The 23,669-nt window shown below is 48.8% G+C and overlaps 6 protein-coding genes and 1 non-coding gene across 7 annotated transcripts; 3 read left to right on the top strand and 4 right to left on the bottom strand.

Moving 5' to 3' along the window:
• The first annotated feature begins 58 nt into the window (after positions 1–58).
• On the top strand, positions 59–1,132 carry BKA67DRAFT_552399 (6-O-methylguanine DNA methyltransferase). Its single transcript, XM_046101839.1, has 2 exons — positions 59–869; positions 974–1,132. The coding sequence occupies exon 1, from the start codon at positions 237–239 to the stop codon at positions 723–725; it is 489 nt and encodes a 162-aa protein (XP_045960827.1). The 5' UTR covers positions 59–236; the 3' UTR covers positions 726–869; positions 974–1,132.
• Positions 1,133–1,428: 296 nt separating this feature from the next.
• On the bottom strand, positions 1,429–2,741 carry BKA67DRAFT_654919 (Alpha/Beta hydrolase protein; the record flags this gene model as incomplete). The annotated part of the gene is made up of 2 exons (XM_046106643.1): positions 1,429–1,708; positions 1,771–2,741. The coding sequence occupies 2 exons, from the start codon at positions 2,739–2,741 to the stop codon at positions 1,429–1,431; spliced, it is 1,251 nt and encodes a 416-aa protein (XP_045960826.1).
• A 1,917-nt stretch (positions 2,742–4,658) lies between these two features.
• Positions 4,659–7,112, bottom strand: BKA67DRAFT_531852 (uncharacterized protein; the record flags this gene model as incomplete). Its single annotated transcript, XM_046099441.1, has 1 exon — positions 4,659–7,112. The coding sequence occupies one exon, from the start codon at positions 7,110–7,112 to the stop codon at positions 4,659–4,661; it is 2,454 nt and encodes an 817-aa protein (XP_045960825.1).
• A 7,157-nt stretch (positions 7,113–14,269) lies between these two features.
• On the bottom strand, positions 14,270–15,709 carry BKA67DRAFT_531851 (tRNA-splicing endonuclease subunit sen54 N-term-domain-containing protein; the record flags this gene model as incomplete). Its single annotated transcript, XM_046099440.1, has 1 exon — positions 14,270–15,709. The coding sequence occupies one exon, from the start codon at positions 15,707–15,709 to the stop codon at positions 14,270–14,272; it is 1,440 nt and encodes a 479-aa protein (XP_045960824.1).
• Positions 15,710–16,520: 811 nt separating this feature from the next.
• Positions 16,521–16,628, top strand: BKA67DRAFT_t68. The gene has a single exon. It is a non-coding gene; the product is annotated as a tRNA-Leu (tRNA).
• Positions 16,629–17,612: 984 nt separating this feature from the next.
• Positions 17,613–19,509, bottom strand: BKA67DRAFT_159893 (arrestin domain-containing protein). The gene is made up of 3 exons (XM_046095166.1): positions 19,247–19,509; positions 18,146–19,030; positions 17,613–18,094 (listed from the first exon to the last, which is right to left on the bottom strand). The coding sequence occupies exons 1-3, from the start codon at positions 19,334–19,336 to the stop codon at positions 17,852–17,854; spliced, it is 1,218 nt and encodes a 405-aa protein (XP_045960823.1). The 5' UTR covers positions 19,337–19,509; the 3' UTR covers positions 17,613–17,851.
• Positions 19,510–21,493: 1,984 nt separating this feature from the next.
• On the top strand, positions 21,494–22,051 carry BKA67DRAFT_531849 (peptidyl-prolyl cis-trans isomerase-like 3; the record flags this gene model as incomplete). Its single annotated transcript, XM_046099439.1, has 2 exons — positions 21,494–21,571; positions 21,629–22,051. The coding sequence occupies 2 exons, from the start codon at positions 21,494–21,496 to the stop codon at positions 22,049–22,051; spliced, it is 501 nt and encodes a 166-aa protein (XP_045960822.1).
• Between the last annotated feature and the right edge of the window lie 1,618 nt (positions 22,052–23,669).

Here is a 23,669-nt window from a genome sequence, read left to right as displayed (position 1 = left end):
GACGCGATTAGACTTGTGAAAGCTCACACTAAATCACGCGGGGTCGACGCGCCTTTCGCATGACACTCCACTAACACTTCTTGATCGATGAGTCAATCAGCATTACAGTTTGCTCACGGCAAATCTATAAGAAGACGTCGTTGAACCCATGAAGCACCTGTGTTCTCTTGAAGTGTCATATTGTCGCTAAAACCATCATTACCTCCGAACATCTCTTAAGGTGTTGCACCTCAACCATGGCCGTGGATCGCAAGCGCAAACGTGCAACCGAGGAGGTCGTTGCCGTCAAACCCATCAAAGTCCCACGTGCCTTTCTCGAGACCACGCGAGACATCGTCTCAGTCCCCGTCACCACACCCGGGAACGCCGAAGCCCAGCTCGAGCTCATCGCACTCTCAGATCGCACACTCTTTGAGAAGAAAGTCTGGTCTCTCTTATGTCAAATCCCGCCGGGTCATGTATCGACCTACGGGCTCATGTCGGCACATCTGAACTCATCTCCGCGAGCCGTCGGTAACGCGCTGAGAAGAAATCCATTCGCACCCGGAGTCCCGTGTCATAGAGTTGTGGCGACGGGCGGACAGCTTGGTGGTTTCAAAGGTCATTGGTCCAGAAATGGGGAGGGTATCACTATCGACGAAAAGAAAAAGCTATTAGGAAAAGAAGGCGTCAAGATTGATCCGAGTGGAAAAGTGTTGGGGACGCCTTGGGCTGCTTTTGTTTGATTCGAATTTTGCTTGGGTTAGGAGTGGTCAACCGGAAAGAACCCAAACATGGTGTTCGGGGTACATATTGAATAATATTTAGATGTATTGAGCAGCGCGGACTGCGTTCTGAAGATTACATTCCTTCTAATGACCAGTTCTCGGGTAAGTGGAGCAAAAAGGAGTTCACAGACGCTACAACGGAGCTCCCATTATCATAATGTACAGTAGAACAACCCTGAACATTTACTAATTAATGGGTGCCTCAGGTTTCCACCTGATAAATCAGGTACACACCTATGGCAACCACTTTAGGTAGCTTTCAGGAGAACAGAAGATAGCTCTGTTCCTCACCGTTACACCACACTTCCTATCAAGGGACTGCTATTGATCACTATATGTTACGTGTCTATCATTTACTACATTCGGTATGTACCCTAATTCAGAAGCCAATAACATAATGTGACATAAAGCAGGTTATTACTGTTAGAGGAATAGATGTTCGGGGTTTGTACAATTTCATGAATATTTGTATGGACAACTCGCTCGAGATGTGTATTCAGGCTACATAACCCTGGCTGATAAGGTGTCGCAATAGCTGCTTCTTCCATGTTCATCACTCTCGATGGGTATCTCTAACACCGACTACCTTCTAGTGAACAATACTTAATTCCTACGGCAGACTGCGGATGTTCTTTCGACAGTCGCGAATTACCGCACCTGCTCAAGCTACAAACACTCCCCAAATCAAGGAAAGACCAAGGCAAATGGTTATGGTCAAATCATTACCGCGTGACAGCGTAACTGCGATTGCAGCACTGGTCAATGTGCTTGAAGAGCTAGCTCCTGTAGTGCTGGAGCCTGTTGTCACTGTATTTGTTGCGACACTGGTACTTGTCGTCCCAACCGTACCCGAGTCCGTCGCCGAACCACTTGCCGTACTTGTTTGGATGGTGAAAGGCAGCGTCACTACGCCCGTGGAGGTATCATTGTCTTCCTGCGGCCTACAGTGATGGTCAGCATTTTTTAAAGCCAGGCAGGCTGTATCCCGAAGTGGTGTGCTCACAACGTATATCTGGCAAAGTATTCCATGATGATGCTACTCGCATTGAAAGTAGCCGGGCCGCTCCCATGTGTCCAACTGTCGGAGTTGTTGACTGTAGCCGGCCAGTCGTGATTCACGTGGTCGCCGTCATAGACAAAAGTCACCAGTCCTTTCTCGCTTCCCTTGCCATACCGATATATCTCGGCGCTACCATTCAGCTTCTCCGTCTCAGACGATGCCACCGTCAGGTTGTTTCTTTCCACCCAATCATCGACCCAATGTCGTATATCTGGCAGACACCCACCATTGCGAGAGCCCCCGTCGATGGATATTGTAGTATCGTTCCCACCGTGGAAATCAAGCACCGGAATGTCTTCGCGCCCCGGGTTGCACGTGATGGCGAGGGTCCGGGGGTCTGCACAAGACACCAGGTCCGACTCTGAGCCGGTTGTATAAAACGCCCCAGACACGGGCGCGAAAGCTGCGATACGTCGCGAAAGCTCGGCGTCGCAGGCAAGGATCCCAACCATGCCACCGCCTTGTGATTTGCCCGTCGCATAAATACGGGATTTGTCGATACAAAGTTCGGATTCAACGTCGCCCAGGACATCGTTGACATAGCTTACGTCGTCGGCTGTCGCGTTGGGCGCACCTTGCCAATAAATATATTGGCTGCTATCACCGTACTGCAATGCCTGTGGATATACGACAACATGATCTTTGTTGAAGAAGGGATCTGTCAGAAGATCTAGGTTCGCCTGCCAGTCCGATGTTCGGGATGCGCCATGAAAGGAGATAATCAGGGGGTTGGCCTTTTTCTGATCGTACTTTTCCGGAAGAAAATATGTGTAAGTCCTATTCGAAGGCGAAAGCGTGGTTTTATGCCGCGTGCCAATTGAAACAGGTGGCTCACTTGCTTTGCAGCCTGTCTGAGATTCAGAGGCTGCCGCCAATGCAGCCAGCAGAGCAATGAGAGGGATGACTAAAATCATGGCGGGCTATAACCTGTTGGGTGTGACGGGAGTTTCCAGCGAAAGCAGTCCCGGGAAGTCTATCCGCCGATTTACGGTCACGACATGGTCAGATTGTAGTGCAGCAGATGGGCTCATATATAACTGGGTATCTCAAGCCAGATCCGAGGCAAGCGCGCTGCTATACATCGCCGCAATACCACACCAATATCTAATGACGAAAAGCATCTTCATCCCTTCATCCCTTCATCCCTTTCTACTGTCGAAGGGTGGGTGGTCAAGCTTTTGTGTGGCTTCTTGGCACATTTTGTGCATGGGCACCATGCAAGTCACGCTGCAAGTATATCTTCTGACCAAAGATCAACATGATTCAAGCTTCCTGAGGGGTCAGGCCCGCATTATTTGTTCAACCTTGCGGCCAGCATTTCAGTTCTTCCTTGAGTGATCATTCGGCCGCTGCAAGAAAGACGGCACTGAAGCTGCACGTAGTAGGTAGGGCTCAAAGCGGAGAAGGCGGGGTCGTATTGGAAGCTCGAGGTCGATTTGTCTTGACAAGCATTCTTGGCATAGTACTAGCCAGAAGAGCCGCTATACCCCGAGGCACCACGTTTTGGCAATGTTCAATATTCCTGGAGTTGATAACCGGACCGTCGTATCATCGTGTGTGAGACTTGAAACACCAAAGGGTGGTGTCTTTTCCTTTCTCTTTTTATCTTTTCTGTTGAGAACTGCCTCTGCGTCTGCAGTGGAGCTAATGTCGTGTCCATCCCAACAGCCAACCCACAAATGATGCAACAGAAGAGCGCCGACTTATCTTTGGTGACAAAATATCGCGCCCGATGACGCAACACGGTCTGGGGCTTTTATGTCTCCTCGTGCAGCATGCCATATAGAAGGTATATCATCGTGATAATACAGCAATGGTATCACTAGCTCAACAAAGCCGTTGCATGTTGGCAACACGATTACAGGTTCTAGGCTCTCTGTTTTAGTCAACGCAATCACACATAATGACAGGCCACAAACACATAAGTTGTTTTTACCTACGATGATGGTGCCGATTGTGCCGAACGCAGTCGATTGATCATGCCCGTCAAGATTCTGGTATGAATACCCGGCACGGAAATCTCCTTCCAAATTTGGACAACCTTTGTCAACACCCAGTCACTACATGTTATAGTCATTAACACGTTCCATTCTAGACTTGATGTTTCGATTCTCATAGCAAGCCCTAAACCATACGTCTCCCATAATCCGCTAAAGGAAGAAAGTCACTGGCCGGAGATCATATTTGCAATAGACCGACCTAATAACAGTCCGAAAACCGCGCTGGCATAAGACGGAATTGCCAATAATTTTGACCGTGATATGTCTCCCTTTGATCAAGTTTAGTGTCAAGGGTGATTAATGGTTATCAATTTTTTATTCATGACTATGGCATGCGGTTCGTTGGTCGGTGGTGTACGCCGATCCGGCCGAGCCAAGTCCAAGAGACTAATTCTAGCAATAATACTTGAATAAGGCGTTGTCTCCTTAGCGGTAGGAGGCTCGCCAACAAATCATCAGTGTGAACGTTGTGCTGTATAGCCCTCCAGCGAACCGCTTCTCTGCCAACTTCAAAAAGTCAAGCCACACGGCTGTAATCAGGCAGAAATTGCCCTTGTTGTGGATGACAACCTAGAGAGTCCACTATTCCGCCACAATAAGATAACTTCTAAGCATCGGCGTTCCGTGTTTCTTGTCGCCGTATATCAGTACAAAGGCTCGTATTAGTGATCGCCGATCAGTCCAAGGCCTTGATAATAATGGTAAAAACATGTGAACCAAGTAAGGAAAAGGGTATATGTGCCACACTGATGCCTAGCAGAAGGAAACCATTGCGAAAACCCTAGCCGATGGCCATCACTAGTAATGAAAAGGGCGCCGAACACCATTTCCTTAGAAGAAAGTCGGCTTTGTGAGTACTCTGTACTCAACATAATCCTCACCATCGATGGTTAGTATCTCTCCACGGCTAACCAATTTGCCTGCGAACGGACCATTCTGTTTCCGAGTGTAGGTAATGTTACCCAAGACTCTGACCTCGTCCATATTAGGTCCTGGAATCATTTGCTGAGATGGTAAGGGCGGCGGTTGCTGCTGCTGCTGCTGCTGCTGCGGTTGTGGCGGTGGTTGCTGAGGTGGCATCTGCATCATCTGAGCCGCTTGTGCCGCTTGTGCCGCCTGAACTTGCTGCTGCTGATGTTGATGCTGATGCTGTTGTTGCTGCTGCTGCTGCTGCTGATGCTCCTGAAGTCGAGTCTCCCGAGAACTCCAGACACCGTTGAGACGTTTGATATTATCCTGAAACATAAGTCGGTTGTCAGAAGGAACTATGCCAGGAGGAGGAGTGGGCATGGGTGCACTAGACATGCTACGTTGACCATGGCCACGCTCTTGTCGCATTTGGGCAGCTTCCATCTTGTGCACTTCACGTCGCGCGAGACTGTTTGTTCGCTCAAGGGGATCGATACTAGCTGCACGACCAGTCTGGCGGTAATCAACCTCTTGCACAGGTCTGCCTCGGATGTCCTGCAAGACGCCTCGTCGAGGATCTCTCATATCCTGCATGCTGAGGTCTGGTTTGATTGAGGGACTGGCCATCTCCTCTGGATATGCATTGAGACTGTGTCGCCCAGTATGAACAGGTGGTCCAGTTGGAGCTTTAGGATTCAGGGCTGCCCGTCGTTGAGCCTCATATACGGCTTTGGTCTCGTTTGCAACACGTTCTTCCTCCGCCTCGCCGCTATCGATTTGGTATTGTCGCACGCGTACATACTCTTTCATCTCAGTCCTGTTGAGATCCCGAATATGAGGCAGGAAATTGACCTCCTCGTAAGCAATCCACAGCGCTCCAGCGCCGGTGGGGAAATTGCCATCAACGAACCGGCCATCCATTGTCTCGCGGACCAATTTTACACGGAACATGTCATTAGCACCAAGGATGCCATAGACTGCATGCTTGTCGGCATCCTTCTTCGCGCTGCTTCGGGACCAGCACCCAACCAGAATACGCGTAGGACGTTGGCCGGGGAGGTTTCCGATATATTGAGCGTCGTCAGGCCGCATGTGTTGGTGCATAGGTGGGCCCTGCAGCGGCATAGGCTGCTGCTGAATTGGAATGTGGTGTTGCTGTAATATATGCTGTGGCAAAGGCTGAGGTTGCTGTGGTGGCGTTGGTACTGTAACAGGAACTGAAGCCGGAGTAAGGGGGCCCTGAGCCTGTGAAGGTAGTTGGTGCAGAATATGATGATGGTGTTGAACCTCCGGGAGCACATCCTGCTGAGGAGCTATTACGGGAATCGGAGCTGAAGGGGCTGGAGGAGGCTGTTGCTGAGCCTCGGGCTTAGGCGTGGGCGTGCTCGCCTGAGATGACACCATAGCAGGGATAGGAGTCGGAACCGAAGCAGGAGCAGGAACCGGGGCAGGAGTAGGAGCAGCGGCAGGGGCAGGTGTAGGGGTTGAAGTAACTACATTGAAAGACGCTGTGGTACTACCAGTGCGACGACGCTTAGTGTCACCCCGATGCCCATGCTGGGGGTTTTCCGGGAGGAACTTGCCATATGCCACTGCAGGAGGTTGCGGTGTCTCAGGTGGTGGATTAGCCTTTAGACGACGCTTGGCTTCCTCTATAGCGGCAAGCTCGGCCTTGAGCCTCTCTTCTTCAGTTTCCTCGTTGATTCCAGTCTCTAAGCGTATTCTGATATACTCCTTGATCTCGTTATGGTCAAGGCCAACCAAGTGATCATCAAAGACAGTTCGATCAAAAGTGGTCCAGCTACCTCCGGGTCCGGGTGGTATTGGAAACAAGCGGGCATTAATAGTCTCACCGCTACGTGTTTGAGGTTGAATGCGGGTTCGAAGACGATCGCGAACATCAGGGAATCCAATAACAGCATGTTTCTTCGCGTCATTCGGCACAGGAGAGTCCCGCCAATACCCAAGTAAAACACCCTTCATCGACGTAGGGGCGGACTTGGCCTGCTTAGAGACACGGTTGCCCATGCTGGGATCATCGGCACCTACAAGCAAGCCTCCCTCAAGCTTGTCTTCGCCAAGATTTTCGTACACCGAAGCGCGTTTGCGTTTGGGGTAATGAGAAGCAGGCGTGCCATCATGAGCATCAGCCATGTCGACATCCTCTTTGTCTGAGGTCACTCGTAGAGGAGATGACTTGTCACCATTCGTTGCTGAGATTTGATTGCCGGTCCCGACCACAATCTCATCACCAAGCTCATCGGGGTTGACACTAGAAACTGAGCTGGACGGTGGAGGACTAAGACCGCCTTCATCTGCTGTATCGTCATCGTCGTAGGTATAACCCGAACCAGGAAGAGGCCCACGACTACACATATCTTAAGTCAGCAACTGATTATTGATACGAATGAACGTCGTCGTCATGAGATAGAGGGGAAAAGAAAGAAGAAGAAGAAATAAAAGAAAATGGTAGAAAACCAAAACGAAAATCAACATGACAAAGAATAAGACGTGCGACGGGATGAGCAAAATAGTGGCATGTAGTCACATGACCTGTCAGCTTGCGATATAATTTTGTATACTGATGTGCCAACTGCCAATGGTGCTTTTGAGCCATTAGTGGTTTATAGTGTTGTGCTGAGAGCAGGGGTGTGGGATACGTCATCAGTTGATGATGAAATGGTGGTGGGAAGTATTCAAAAGCATTGCAATCGAATGACGGCTTGAACGCTTCGTAAATTGTAATATGGGCATGTGATATTTAGGATTGCAGAAACCAGGCAATTAGATCCGTTTCTGAGACTGAGATGGGGATGTGAACAGGGACGCCATGAGGCTTCCTCATTGAAGGCGGCAGTTTTGTATCCGCAGATCGATAACGTCCCAACAGTGAAAAGTTGACAGTATGTAATGTTTGTAGGATACACAGCAAGTCAACCTTGGAAGGGTAAAGCACGATAAAGCGATCTTACCGTCTCAGAGTATATCTTGATGGCATATTGAAAGGCATGAGGTTGACAGGTTTTGTTTTTGTTTTTGGACCGAATCCAATGGAATGGGAGCTTGTACCAGGGACAAGCTCGAGAGGATGGGTGGAAGGCAAAAAAGGAAGTAGCGACTACTAGTCGTGGCGATTCAGCGTCCCGCAGCGTAAAAAACGGTCAACGCAAAGACGTGGCGGAGTATAAAATCGACGACACAAGACTTGTATACAGTTGCGTTGCTAACAAGGACTGGGTCTCAAGTGTTTTGGGGCAGTATGGGAGGTAGGGTGCAGGGTGGAATAAGACGCTTCCGGAGCCTTGGGAAAGGCTTGACGAAGAAGTAGGTCATGTGTGAGTGCAGTAAAGGTTTAGAACTCTCAGCCGTTGTTGCTATCCCACCCGGGGAATTGCGAAAGTTGAAAAATAAAATAAAAAAATTTATTTCATGAAAGGCAAGTACAGCAGAGAAGAAGGGTCTAACCAAGACGATACCTTACCAAGCATCTGATGCCAAGAGGAAGTAACAACTGATGATATGATTTGAAGAAAATGTCTGCTTTCGGCAGTACACATATACATACCTATCAGCAGCTGGGGTAATGGAGTCTGGATGAGAAGTTTGGATATGCGCAGTTTGGCCGCGTTGCGCATGATCTTCGGCCATTCTGAGGTCGCGTTGGTGGTTGCGAAGAAATCGCTTATGGACGCATTCGGCGATTGCAAAAGACCAAGCGTACCGTTGGTCAGTTCCGCGCAGGAGGAGTGCCACGCGACTCGCGGTCGGTGCCCTGTCAAAAGGCGTATACCTGTGCCCACGGACCTTTTGCGAAGATGAATCGAATGTATCGGTGCGAACAGAATAGTTGAGGCTAACAGTCAAGCTAGGTTGATGAAAAAAAGTGAACGCGAATATAATATGTGATGAAATGAAACGTGTTGTCAGGTTTCGAGTTGGGGAGAAAAAACATAGAATTGCCAGGTGTGGGGGCAACGGACTTTACCTTTCTCGCTGAGGAAACCCAGGGAGCAGAAGCTGATTGGGAGGGTCTGTCAGGTGGAGACCAGCGCTATTAAAATCTGCGGAAACTCATATTTAAGCGAGAAGCATTTGCAACTCTATTATCCGCTGGTTGCTCAATCGGGCCTACGCGCTCACATCTGTGACGGAGAGATTTGCATGTCGATGGGTGGTGTCCTAAAAGTCTTGTTGAGAGGTTGAATACTGCCAACAGTGGTAGTTGTCAATCACTAATTTACAAAATTTTGTCTTGCTATAGAGTTAAGTTGGGGATTTTCACATGGATCTCTCTCTACTAACTCAACGTTAGAAGATGGCTGTGTTCAGTATGTACTGTATGCAGAATTATATTTTTACTTTTACTCGCGCAACAGAAAATAGGCGCGGCTGCGACCATGGTTCACCTCGTTGCCCATTTGGTCAATTCCGACCATGATTGATCTAACCTCAGGTACGGGTACAGTAGGCTCACCTCGACCAATATTGTCAGACTGCAGCTCAAGTGTTTTTACATACAAGTAAAGAAAGGCTGTAGAGTTCTTGGCAATAAACCAATTACGGCTGCCTTTCGAAAGCTGCATACTATTGGTTCAAAATATTTACGAGCGAATTTATTTTGGCATTCCAGAGATTGGCGGGTTTCAACGCGTCATAGCTCAGCTTAGGTGTTCCTGTGAATCACACAAACCTTTTCAGAGTTGTCGCGGGTTGCCCCCAAGTCCCACCATCGTATCCTCCTTCTTCTGACAGGCCCTGGCAAGTGTATTTCATCCTAGCCTGCATGCGATCGACCTCCCGAAATAAGCACGCTAACACCAAAAGTCTTTCAAGTTGACGACAATGTCCCTGGCAGTCTCGGGACTCAATTGCTTGGTTGCCTATTTGGCGGGTTGAACGGAACACTTCCTGCTCATTCTTACTATGTATGTATTTATGTATGTATGTATAGTGGAGCTAGAAGTCCAATTCTGCAATTCTGAGGTGTTCGGCCTTGGTTCGTTTCCTAATGAATAACAATGCGCGTCAGCACCAACCAACTATTTTCATTGTAGCGTCAGATACGGCCGGATTGCGCACCGCGTGTGTCTGACGCCCGTCGTCATCGTAGTTGGATATGGCGGCATGGTAACCACTTAATGTGGTATTCGACAATTGTCCTCTTTTCGGGCGCCGAGGATCTTAATGGTGGGCAATTTTATGGTTGCTTATCAAGGCATAGAGGCTGAGCCAGTGGCAGAGAGCGTTTGATTGACAGGGATCCACCTTCAAGGGGGGCAAAACCCACCCGAACCTTACTCAGACGAGGTCGTATCATTAACCCGCAGGTGGGAAGGTTCCCATATGACAAGTTATTAGACAATTGCGGACCAACAGACTCCTGGAATGCTGCTAGACTAGACTAAGCTCGATTATTCGGTCCCCAACGCCCATATCACAAAAGTTAGTTGGTAAGATCCGTCACCTGATTAGGCACGAACCAAACGACAACGGCCTAGGGAATTTGATTACCATCTGCGCTTCTCGTCCAAGGTACAATGCAAATGGCGCCAAGCCAACTGGGATTCTATTACATGATACTCGTGTTACCTAACGACTTTGGACAGATAACCACCAATACTTGGCACTGGTTTTCAATCTCAGCACTTCGAAAACGTGAAGGCATCGTCTATATTAATACTTGAAAGGTGCATGGTGTAATGATATGGTCATACATCAGATAGGTCGTCCTCTCATGTATAGTGTTGTCATCGGAGTTTCGCTTTATGGAGTGGTGGCAACTAAGGTGGTGGGTCCGCGGGTCGGATGAAGCCAAGACCTGGGTATCTGCATCGCAAAAACCAAACCAAATTCATCCTGGCAGGATAAAGACATAGGAACACCAAAAGGGTTAACTTTGATAGAGCGCATTGCGGCCCACCGGCACAATCACCATATATTGAACAATCCAAGCAAGGAGCATTGTAAATGGTGAGACCGTGGCGCAACGAGCAAATCAACCCAGCAAGTAGCGCTCGTCTGTTTTGAGCAAGACTCGTAACACCGATGCCTGACTGTGCAACCAAAAAATCAAGCATCAACTGACCTATTGGCCGCAAAGGCCTGGTCACGTCTAACAATGTTGCGACAATGTGGTTCTCTGTTTTAGGTTTACTAAGCTGTGTGACCCTTGATGTAACATTGAAGCGTTGTTAACAACAATTGGGATGCTCACGCGAGATCGCGTAAGGGTTAGTCACGCCGTTGATGCATCGGTAGGATTGGGAAGCATTCCTTCACTGCAGCTGTTGTCTATTAATCTTACCTCTCAGGATTTTGAGTTTTGTATCGTTTTTCCATTTTGACTAGAGCGTTTGATTCGGCAGGCTGGCAGCCACCGTCAGGGCTCCCCTTTAGGACTGATATCAATGTCCTCGCGAGCCTGATATCACATACAGCCCTCATCGACCAGTTTTAATATTATCCTTTTTTGTGTTCAACTACAACCGAACCATTCTGACTGCACAGCTACTGCCCTCATCAGCAGTTCTTTGCAGTTGTAGGCTTGAGAGAATTATTATTACAGCGGTGTTGGAGTCAATCATATGATCGCACTTAACCATCAAGTGAATCGTGGGGTCAGTGGAAAGATCAGCGAGATTGACAGAAAGATCATATCATCATCATGTCCTTCCTCGTCAAACTAGGTGTACCTAAGCGGTGTGCCTTGAAAATTACTTACATGATCCATTTTCATTTGCTTCACTTATTGGTTCTGTGTAGTGTTCGTCTGATTACTAGTTATAACATGAAGGTTTAATTTTTTGCGTCCTCAACGTTATCTTCCCTTTTGAATGTACAAATAAGGAATGATATCCACAAAATCTTTCTTGAGTATGATGACGTACGATGCGCTCAGTGCTTCGTTTAGAGGAACTCGTGTAACTCGTTCAGCCATCACTTTATTAGCCCACATCCGTCGGAATTTCGCTTGTACCGTGAAGTCTGACCAATTGAACTGCACCGGTTCGCCTGAATTTTTCAAACATGTGCAAGGATCGATTGTTTCCACCCTGCAGCTGTTGGATGTCTTGCCTTAAGTACTAAAGTTCTGTGGGTCATGTTCACGAGTGCTGTATGATAGAAGAATTAGAGATTAAATCTATTCAATAATCGCGAATTTACCTGCCTCGCGTGTTGTTCTCACTCAGATGTGATGACTTGTTTTCTTGGTGTCGAATTTTCCGGTTTTGCGATTTCCAGTACTCTTTTCGCACTTTCACAATCTGTCTGTGGGGGCCGGGGTTTGATATTTTCTCGACGTCTCAAGGAAGAAGCTTTATGGAAAATCGTTCTAGGGTTCTTAATAATGCGCAGAGTACTTCAGCCTCATACCCTTTGGACCCCTCAAAGTATGGAGGATAAGCAGCTGACCATCACCAGCCTAGCTTACATAGACAAGCTTCCATGGGATTTGTACTGCTGCCAGGCACCCGTATGTAAGAACGGCATAGAACGAGGTTACCCCGGAGCAGCATAGCAATTAAGGTTTCGGGATGTTTATCATATCGCAATGTGATTACTACTCACGGACTTCTCTATATTTCCCGATTTATCCACGGATACAAACATTCAAATCCCGTAGTCCGACAAACTTTAAGAAAACAAGTCAACATACGCGAATACTTTCGAAGAAAATCTTCAAGTGCGCAGGTTCTAGACTGGATTATAGCTTTGATTAGTGAGCCGCACTTATCTGTGGGAATTTCGAAATTTCATGCCACTGACCTGACGGTGTCGGCGGCGCAGAACAGATGGTTCACTGGTGTCGCTGACGGCCCGGTGAAGCCGAGTCACATTTTGAAAGTACTACTGCTATAGAAGTTATTTACATGACTTGTACAGCCTATTAGTCAGTGACTGCTTGGGAAAATAGACACGGCAATTATCTCAAGCAAGTAGGCCACAGAGCAATATAGTAGTAGTAAGTACTCTACACAAGAATATATATGTTAGTCACAGCCATGTCAGCCAAAGTTCAGTGGATATGGTCTCACGGTTAGTTCAATACTCGTCTACACTTTCGTTAGAAAACGATAGTACGTGCTGCTATGAAAACGCTTGAACCTAGCATAAAGCCCATCTACTTTTCTTCTTGACAAGGGGATAACAATTCACTAACAATACCATTTGACATGATATTCTTCAGCCGCTGCGGTTGTGGATTGACTGCCTTTACTTTCATGTATTACGACCCAGAGCCTATCTAACCAAATATTGTAATGTGCATCTGATTTCCAGTACGTCCCCCAATTCTTAAATGTCGAGTGAAGCTTCCAAACAAAGTCCCATAGATGTTCAAGCAGTCTGCCACTGCTTTCAATGAGTCTGACCAATGGTGGCCTTTCGAGAAAACTGTATATTACGGAGGTAAATACTGAAAACGAACCTTGTTATCGCCACAGAAGTGAACATACTGCATGCAGTGTTTCATATACAAGTATAGCTTGTTACATGATAGCCTGCTTGGTGTTCGTGACCGATTGAGCTTGCTTAATGGTCATTCCACTACATAATCCAAGCTGCCTTGCCTCATGAAATGGAAAGGGCATGTATAAACTTGTTCTGGTTCTGCATGTCCACTGATTCCCACTCAACACTCGCTGGAAGTGATATGCCAAGTAGACGTGACACATCCGAGTGGCGCATACAAAAGTTCACGAAGGCTGTAGCTAGGTCCCAGCAGGCTTTCACTAATATAGAACCGAATAACATGGAAAGCCACTGGATTTTACATGCATTGCTATGGAAATCTAGTAGTATAACCTGGGATAAGATGGGTCATCTTGTGGAGACCAGTGAACGCTCGAGTTTATGCGACTTTGTGCGGCCTCGCGAATTTCTATATTATCAATACCTTGCACATCTTCCAAAGTCCACACAAGAACAATACGCACGGTCTCTTATGCTATGGATTGTTTTCCCACACCCGTGAAGATCCCGCATGACAGAGCTCTGATTCTAAATAAATTGGGCTCTTCTGTCTATTTTCGACGTCGTATTAATGTCTGTAAGTGGCGTTGATGGATGCCGATAGTGAACATGAGATTGCGCAACTTCTCAAATAACCAGCAAGTGACACCGGCGTCAGAGAAGCTGACATATTGTGAACGTCGGGGCCGCCAGTCCGAGGATAGGATCTTGCCAGTCATGCATCGTCCCTCTTGTGATCCCTCCCAACTCTTGGACATTATCTTCTGGTGATGACCGATGTGCTTTGGGACGGGCTGTACAGTCTGGGCTTACACCTAGTTATCTGGTGGGATTTCGCCTTCAGTTCATCTACTCCGTCCACGGATCAGCACGATGTGATCCACATGAGGCGAACCAAATAAATGAGCTATTCCGACTTTTGACCCGCAAAGCTTGGCTGCTTTGCAAAGCCATCTGTTTGCTCATGAGACTGGGTGCTGCTTGATGCTGGAAAACCCACCGAAGCATCGGACAAAGCACCAAAGTGTCAGCATTTATCGTTACCTGACTCTTAGGCCGCTTCAGCCTCCACGCTTACCGCCTCTACCACCTCGTCCACCTCTGCCGCCACCCCTACCGCCTCTGCCACCTGGACTACCCCGTCCCTTCTTCCCACCCCTGCCCTGTGACCTATCGAATGTGTCAAACAGCTTCTCCTCGCCAAACGCCATCTCCGTGAACCTCAAATAACTGGTAAACCCGCTATCGACGACGGCGAGAATTGCGTTCCGCCATCCGTGCTTGAGCCTCTTGTACATGAAACCCACGCCCTGTCCATTTGCCGTCTTCTCATCCGGCGGAGACCAAGGCGTGGACTCCAGCATGCCCTTGAGCTCTGTTATTGTCGGCACCGATGTCGTCCTCGCGTCGACGACCGCAATGCGGAAGTCGGGTGGTGGCGGACTGGCCTTGCTGAAACCTGGCCGGGATTTGTAGACGTGATAAAAGATCTCGAAGGGCGCCTGGGGTGGAGTTGGCTCTGTGGGTTGTGAGGATGGTTTATGACGTGGTATAAGGTGGAGTTGTCTAAAGACAGGCTGATATGAGCGGTAGAGACCAGGCTTTACCAGCGGTCCCTGGGCTGGATACCACGTTGGCGGTCGCGAGTTATCGTGCGATAAGAGCGAGAAGAGCCATTGCCATAACGACTGTGATGATGCCGTAGGTACGAGGGCTGTAGAATCTCTCGACGAACTCGCCCGGAAGACAAAATAACCACAGCGCCGTAAGTTGGCATATACTTGGTACTTCTCCAGCGATATCTTGCCTCTGTCACCATCCCTACCAATGAACAACGCGTATGCTGCCTGGAAGCTGAGCGGCAAGCCCATCTGATCTCGGTCATCTCTGGCAAGATCACCCTCGCCTTCCGTCTTGAGTGGGAAGACCTCTCCGATGCTCCTTTCCGGCCACCACAGATGCAAATCGCCTCTCTCGACCATGTACAAAGCCTCTTCGGGCAACAACCACGTGCGGTCCCAAGCCGGCGCAAAGTTGGCACCACGGCCCTTCATCACTCTTCCCATGGCCTTGAACATACCGCCCTTGTCCTGTTCCACGACCACCACCCTATCACCCCAGCCCTCCTCCGCCTCCTCGCTGAAGTGATCCGGGAAGTACCAACCCCTGATATACCCAGTCGGGATGTGCGTCCGCGTATAGCTTAGAGTCTCGTGCATGGCCCTGCGGCTGGCCTCGAGGGCGCTCTCCTGCAGGCGCGTGCCGTGTGACTCAAAGTCCTTCTCGCCCTTGCGGATGGACTTGCCCGAGACCTGTGTCTTCTGCTGCAGCACGCTCGCGAACTTGCGGAAGTCCGAGACTTCCTCGTCCTGCAGATCATCTTCGGCCGTCGGCGGCGCCTCCTCCTCCTCAACGCCTGCGCTCGATTCTACGGGGATTGCGCCGGAGGGGGGAGATGTTTGGAGGGGCCCCGAAGCGGGGTCCTCGTCGTCGTATGCCATGATTGCCGGACTTTAGGGGCGCATGCGGGTTCGAGGCGGCTACCGGTCCGGACGATTGGAGGTCGAATTTGGCTTGTTGTGTTGTGTCTGCGACCACATTGATGTTGCGATGACCATGGGGAGTCGAATTGAGAATCGACCCCAAACCCACGAAACTTTTTGGCGTCGAGCTACCAGAACGCTCTGACAGGGTTCAAAGGGCGCTAAAGGTCCAGAACGTCCCGAGCCTGTGGGTTAGCTCAGCGGGCCGCTGCAGGCGAATAATCACTTGGGAATCATTTGAGAGATCATTGAGATGCGATGGAATAATCAAGTCTCACGTCGCGCATCGTCTGTCTTGACTTCGATATCTACATGGTATTATGGCTTCTCGTTCAATGATTTTTATTAATTCCAAACGCTTCGGTTTTCGTGTTCACTGGGCTTGTATCATACAGTTGCTTACGAAGGATGGGTGGCCCGTCGAACCGTCGGGGGCAAGTTCTCTATTCTTGCGTCCCCCGTCCCCGTCCCCCCGTCCGCCATATGCAGGTCTCGAAAGAACAATACGCCCAGCTATTGTTTCTTCGAACTCTGCTTTAGAGCCTGGCGACTGAATCTCCCATACATAGGTCCAAACATTCAGCATTGAAGTCAAGAGAGCAAGTAATAGTGGGTATCGGCGTCCTGGTCTGCTGGTGTCTACTTGGTACTCTCTCTGCTCCACCTGCTGCACTCATGCTGCGTCCGATGGTGGGAACACATCTTACTCACTACTCCACTCTGCGCACTTTGAATATAGACTAGATTACCATCCCAACCTTCAACAACAGGTGAGATGGCCGAGTGGTCTAAGGCGCTGTGTTTAGGTCTGTTACGCTTTCGCAACAACCCAGAACCGCAGTCAGTAATGGCGTGGGTTCGAATCCCACTCTCATCAGCTATAGTCCCTACGATGCAGTAGAGATGTTATTTTTGCATTTCTTTGTTCTGGTGGTGAAATTCGGATGAATACGCCAGGTCTGCGGATGTCTGTGAGGCGTGGTTGACATAGCAGGTGCTTCACTCATTTTTGCAACAAACATGGCCTGCTACGATGGATTAGGTTTAGTTCGCATGCAAAGCGGGCTTATGAACATGTGACTTTGGTACAAACAGAGCATTTCATGTTCTGAGTCCGTCCAGACTGTGAGCCCTCCCGGCGGCTTAGCATGGATTATGTACCTTATCTAGACACGCATGAGCATAATTCCACAGCATGGATAGATGTGCAGTACGAGAATGTTTTGCATATTTCGTATTTCTATTCGCTGAGAATCTACTCGTATGATTCGGTGGACACATATGCGGTGAGGTACAACATATATATATATATCTATATATGTATATATATACATACATTATACATGTATGCGTAAGCGCCCCGTTCGCACCACTACACTAACCTAGGTCCTTGCATCTTCAGGCACCTCGCGTCGTGTCGATTGGACACGACATCCAAAACGATGCCCAGCCTGAACCCAGATACACTGACCGCTGGATCAATCTGCAACCAAAAACTCCGCCAAACCATGAAGGCTCCCCCATATTCCTGAACTCCGAGAGACATAATGCACATGGGTATATGCCTTTACCCCCCCCACATCTGGAATGGTTTCGTGACTCCATGCAAAATTCGTGATGCATGGCCAATGCACGCCCATGATAACGCCCGTCTGCAAGCACTCAAATCATCGGGTCGCCGAGCGCAAAGGCACGCTGCTGGTCTGCGCCCTTGCTTTCGCATTACCATTATCTCTCCCTAGATACCGTCGCATATCTCTTTCTGTTGTACTATAACGCACAGCGCTTAAGATCTGAGTGTATGCTGCTCTCCATTGAGAACGAGTCGCAAGTCGCAAGTCACAAGTCGCAAGATCCGATGGACGCAGACCAGCACTAATATATGCGGATGCGCGTTAATACCCTGTGTCGTATCGATTCGCTTGTCCATTGGCTGTGCCGAGTTCTTTCCAGGTAGAGGCGATATTATGTTGCTGTAGAAATCAGGTGTCTTTCGGACACCCGGATCCGGGCCGCGTTCATAATGCCAGGCCCTCGCGCCTTTGTTTGTGCTAATGCTGCTGCTGCTGCTGCGATTCTTCGAGCCCAGCCCAAAAGAAATCATTCAATCAGAGGTCTCTTTTGTCCTCCAACCATGCACAGTCCCAGGGTTTTCAGGGCGTTGTAGTCGTTTGCTAGCACGATATTCCGAGCTGGTAACATAGGATTGTGCGGGTCAACCGAAGAGGCGTCTTTTGCAGCCTGTTCAATCGCATCCATCTCCTCTTTACACGCTTGATGATCCATAGGACATATCACGATGGGTTGCCTCAAAGTGATATCCTTGGCTGAACTCATGGAAGCCTATAGATGCGGTCAGTATTGTGACAATAGCAACTGAACACAGCTGCGTACCTTGATATTAAGGAAGAACTCAATCTTGTAGAGAGTTGACGTAGTAGTGAATGAGGGAACTTCATAATTGGGAAATGCAGGCTGCCCTCTTCTCACTATACCTTGTGCATCTCTCAAGTCCTTGTGTGGAAAGATGACGCCCATGTTGGTGACGTATCCAGCTTCTGGTAGTCTCGTTCCTACGGTCTGGACATGCTTGTGTAGCCTGTTGATTTCCTTAGAAGGCTCGTCTCCCTCGGGGTTGTATGTAATCTCTTCTTCGATGGAAAGAGTGATCTTTTGTATGATGACTTTTCGTGCTTTTGACATCCAGTCGAGATTGGGCGCAATCTTGATGTATACGGTTATGGGGTCCATCGGTCCATAGCTCCATCTCGGCAAGGATATGCCTAGGGTGACTATGTTGTCGGCGGTTGCGATCTTTGTTTCGGGTCGATTGTACATTCCAAATGTGGATAGCGTATCGTACCGTTGTATAGGTATGGGGAAGGCGTACTTGTTCTGCTGGCTTGCTCCTTGCTGGACGGTGACCACCAATTCATAGTACGTCTCAGCGGTTCTGCTGGCGAGTTGTAACGAGGCTGGCGGTATCCTCCTGTTTGTTTCTTCACCACCCCGGCCAAATGGAATGAAGAGGACGAAGGGCAGGTCCATGGCTATGACATTTTCGGCCTCCTTCCCGGATGCGCACCGGAACAGTAACAGCTCTTTGCCAACTACATCTGTCGTGTCTCTTCGTGGGGTGCCCAAATGTTTCTTGGCTAGGTTCCTGGCGGCCGGATGTATGGTCTCTCTTCGTTGAAGACATATCCGTACCAACGAGATGGCGACAGGCGCCGAATAGCCTTGCGACGGTCTGATTTCGACTTTCCCTTCTATGCGCGGCTTCAGGACTTCTGGTTAGTCTCTTGATTCTGAACTTGACATGACGAGGCTTCGAATCGTGGTCTTGATACTAGGCTGGGGGCGCCCCCCACATTCGTCGCAAAGCAGCATCTGGTAGAGTTGACAGGCCATGACGACGGGGAGAGATCGTCGGCGATAAACAAAAACAAACAACTTGGCACCGCCTAATGGCGATGCATCATAGTAGTCACTCACCAATGTTGCTGATATGCCTGGATAGCCAACTAGAAAATTGCTGTTTGGTGGGCCAGAAACCCGGACAAAAGCGGGAATCTTGTCTGTCATGGTGAGATTACTTGGTGGTGGGTGGACAGTCTAGGACTATTGTGGAGGGGAATCGGCTGCAATGGACGAGCCCTGGACTGAATCCGAAGCTGTAGCATGTATTCGTCGACTCCGGCCGCCTGCTGGCGTCGGGGCCTTGAGGGAGAAGGCAAAGGGAAAGGCAAACGCGAAGGGGAAGTGTCGTCGTGATCGTGGGTTGCGCAGCCGTCGAGGCCCGGTCATTACATGTCAGATTCGTTGCTTTGCTTTGGCTTCGCTTCGCTTTCGCTTCGCTGGAGTGATGTGACGGATGGATGTGATGGGGGGCCGCCGCTCTGCTGGCTCTAGAATGTTTTAGTGCGGGCGCATGCGCCGTCACCGTCGTCGCTTGTTGGGCGCCGCAATTTTCTCTCGCAGTCGCCTGTTGCCCAGGTGGTTGTATGTCAAATTGTGCACCTCAGGGTTATGTCTTGCCTGCACGCCTATGTGTTATGGCCAAGGCGGTAACCTAGAATTGTTGCTTGCAGCTGATTTTCGCAACTGAGCAGCCCGCCTCGTTTCCGGGTGGGTTGGAGAGCTCGGCGCTCGACGGGGTAGAGGCGAGGTGAGGATGCTTAGCGGGTGGACGAGGTGGTGGTAGTCCAGCGCTACGGCGTGTTGACAACAAACGTTAACCGTCGATGAGGTAGTAGCTCGTCGCTACCTTACGGGGTTTGGAGATGATGAAGACAACCTTGCCTCGCCCTCTCAACAACGAAGAAACAAGTCTAGTACTACTGTAAGCTACTGCGCTTGTTTGGGTTCCTTTCACTAGGTTACCCGACCACTTCCTTTCCCTCTTTCTTTGTTGGAGCGCCGGAACCAAGCAATTCTCACCGTATAGATGCATCTGGCTGCAGCTATTAACGCAAGACGGCTAGGATCTACCCCCGTCACTGCATGTGGGGAGCAGGCTGAGCCTCTGTCAGATCCTATTTCGAAGAGTGATGCGCTGATCCAGCGGCACTTCTTCGCCTAAAACAATCGCAACAAGGAACCGTTGCCATCAAAGAACACTACAACTACTAATATTGCAGACACAGAGAGGAGGTTCCATAGGTCTATGACCCTCGCTGATGTATTGGACTATCGTTGGCCAACAATCTGGCTTTGCATCATGCTTAGCAGTGCCAGCTCGCCTATTTGCAATAATTAAACCTTGGCTTGACTTGACCGTGATGCTTGCGACCGCTAGCTTGAACCCAATGTCAAGGAATAATGGCTCATTATCAATGATGAAGCTGGTATGTCTCAGATACCCAAACAAAGATTTGTCAGTCAGTGCTCTAGACTGGAAAGACGATAGATCACTGCCGTTGAGATCTCTTCATTGTGTAGGTCACCCCGGGGTCAACACCATGTCTGTGTACACCACCAATATTGCCAAGGGATGGTTGCAGGTCCCAAACTTTTGGGTCTGGGGCACGTGGCTTACAGTCTTCCAGAAGAGCGTCAGCTAGATACACACACTTACAAAATAAAAGATAATATTGATACGCTGTTGACATGCACAATGCTCGTTTGGCTGACTTCGAATTTAGGACTTTTGGGGGCCAGAACTTGCCTAGGTTACGCTATTGCGGGGCGAGCGCGACCTCCCCTGATCTGCCCCGTGTCTAAGCCCTATGGATAATAACAACCCAGGTACGAACATCCTCGTCTCTGAGGGAGGGAGATAAAAATGTTGAGACCTATTTTTGCAGGACATGAAAATAGCCAATTGCTTAATCGGATGTAGCCACGTCAGATGACCGCAGACCGTACGGCGAATTTCAAGCGCATCTACCAAGTCATTTTCGGTGGTAAATCCTGAGCTTCATAGCTTGAGTGACTACAAAGCACACGCACACTGCTTCGATTGTAGTGGTAGCTTCGATCTTTTACTCAGTAATCCGAGTAGTGAGAGCATTTACTGAAAGTCCTTAGCACAGGATCTCTCAGGTTTTACTACATTGATGGTAGTGATCGTCCCTACACAGTTGCGGCTCTCCGGCCACATGGTTGAGTTACATTTTATATCGTTGTGGGGCTGAAGAATCAGAGCTGTCAAAACAAAGTGAGCGACAACTTCGCACGTGGGGTCAGGGCCAGTGCTTGGCCGTCACAACGACCACATAACCCAAATCAAGAACCTCAAATATGTCCGTCACACTACATACAAATATCGGTGATCTGAAGATCGAGGTTTTTTGCGAAAGTGTCCCTAAGACTTCAGAAGTAAGTACACACGAAAACATTTCTTGGCCACGTGACGCAATGCTAAGCATGAAGCAGAACTTTTTGGCCCTCTGCGCCTCCGGATACTATGATCTCTCACCATTTCACCGCTTGATTCCCAACTTCATGGTACAGACAGGTGGACCCGCTAATCCAACCCCGGAAAATCCTAAGGGTGGGCAGTCCATTTGGGGAGGAACATTTGAGGATGAGATACGGCCAACCTTGAAGCACAATGCGCGCGGTATTGTCTCCATGGCAAACAAAGGACCTGGAACCAATGGCTCGCAATTCTTCATCATATTCGACAAGGCGCCACATCTGGATGGCCTGAACACGGTCTTCGGCAAGCTCATAGGCGATGACAGTGTCGTGACCTTGGCCAAGCTGGAATCTATCGAAGTGGACAAGAAGAGCCGTCCGAAGGAAAAAGTCTTCATTGAGAAAGTCACGATACATGCCAATCCGATTGCTGCATAACCCTACAGTACAATCTACCTATAGCAATGTAAACCAAAGGTGAATCCTGTAATCTATTTTGATTCACTTACGACCTGCCAGCATTATCTAGAGGCTAAATCTTGCTGTGGTACTAAACCCTGGTCCAGGGCCGGGCGTATGGTTTTCTGTCGACCTCGGAGAAGTTCAAACATACCCCGAGCACCACGTTCATAGCAATTGTTACTCACAAGCAATTTGAATAACATTACATCCGCTTTCTATCACTTGCTAAACCATGATCGCCAGCTATACGAAGACGGCTCCAGACTGTCCAGGTCGACCACTGAAACACTTCAAAGCACTCTCTGCGCGCTGACTCGTTCACAAACCAAAATCCCGGGCATTCTTCAGATTCAATCTACCAGCCATACAAGTTTTTAAGGATTCACATCTACACCAGTTCTTTTGACATGATTGTAGGCTAGCCTCCTTGCAAACATGTATGAAGCGGCACACTGAGCGCACGCCTTCGGTTTCATCATTGGAATAGCAGCATTGTGTGACACGCCCTCCAGGGATGCCCGCCCTTGAGATGCTGGCAGGAAACGGTCATCGATGAGAGAGACGCTGCTCCATTGGAGACTCTCAAGGTGTAAAAGAAAGAGAAACTCCCGTCTTTCGAGTCATGCATTGTCTGCACTGTAGACATTCCAACTTCTCTAATTTGGTATCAGCAACCGTGTTAAGATGCAACGGCGCGAACAAACCTGAATGCATCGAGCAGTGGAGATGTTTCTCCTTTACAGTGCCTGTCATATAGTCTAAGCCCCCGCATAAGAAATACACAATTTTGGCGCTGACTTGTCCATTTGGATGGCGGTGGACCATAAGGACTATCAATTCTAATTATCCTCCAGCAAATCATGAGAAGGGTCAACGCTGAGAAGCCATCAGAACCATGCGACTACGCTGATATAATCGGAGGGACGAGCACTAGCACAAACCGAAGGTCGGGGCCAAATTCTATTGTGTCTGGATGAGTGGGAGAATCGTTAAATTATCGTGTTTGATCGGAGGCTGTATCAGACAAAATAGAACTGCCTCAAGACACATGCCACGAAACCACGGGTTACAATGGTGTAGTGTAGTGGTTACCCGCTCAAATCTATGACTTATCATTATTATTATCTCGTGGTCGAGCCATCCTCCCTTGGCCGTCTTTCTTTTTGTAGGTTGCGAGTTTGAGGTTTGCAAATTGGTTTCTGTAATAAGTATTTTGAGCTGGAAAGAAAAGATTTAGCGTCTCATAAAATAAAATAAACCGGGAAGTCGGCTGGCATGAATATGAGCCGAGGCCAATAAGTATACCGTTATTGCACAATAATTTTCTTCATCATGCTGTGGTCGGGCGAAGACGTTTGGGACGGTGGAGATGCATTCCAGGGTGACGTGCTGGCCACCGAATTTACGATGAGGCAGTTTAAAGCCTTAGTCTAAGGGCAATGAAGAACGCAAAATTCTTTTGTCAGGACAATAGTTGCCAGGTGGAGAGCCTCCACAGTTGAGATTATTCCTTACGAAAATGATGTACACTTGCAATAGGTTTGTCAGTTCTTTCGGTAAAACCTTGAATCGTCCAGTTTGTTTCCGCTGGTTT

Source organism: Truncatella angustata (genome assembly GCF_020726525.1).
Source record: "Truncatella angustata strain MPI-SDFR-AT-0073 chromosome Unknown BKA67scaffold_2, whole genome shotgun sequence".
NCBI lineage: Eukaryota > Fungi > Ascomycota > Sordariomycetes > Amphisphaeriales > Sporocadaceae > Truncatella > Truncatella angustata.
Note: the sequence above shows the minus strand (reverse complement) of the source record. Positions and strands in the feature narration are given on the sequence as shown.

Coding starts and splice junctions, on each gene's coding strand:
- BKA67DRAFT_552399 (XM_046101839.1), top strand. CDS start 237: ATGGCCGTGGATCGCAAGCGCAAACGTGCAACCGAGGAGGTCGTTGCC.
- BKA67DRAFT_159893 (XM_046095166.1), bottom strand. CDS start 19,336: ATGACAGACAAGATTCCCGCTTTTGTCCGGGTTTCTGGCCCACCAAAC. Junction 19,031..19,246: donor CAGGCATATCAGCAACATTG/GTGAGTGACTAC, acceptor GAAGTCCTGAAG/CCGCGCATAGAAGGGAAAGT. Junction 18,095..18,145: donor AGTTCTTCCTTAATATCAAG/GTACGCAGCTGT, acceptor CCGCATCTATAG/GCTTCCATGAGTTCAGCCAA.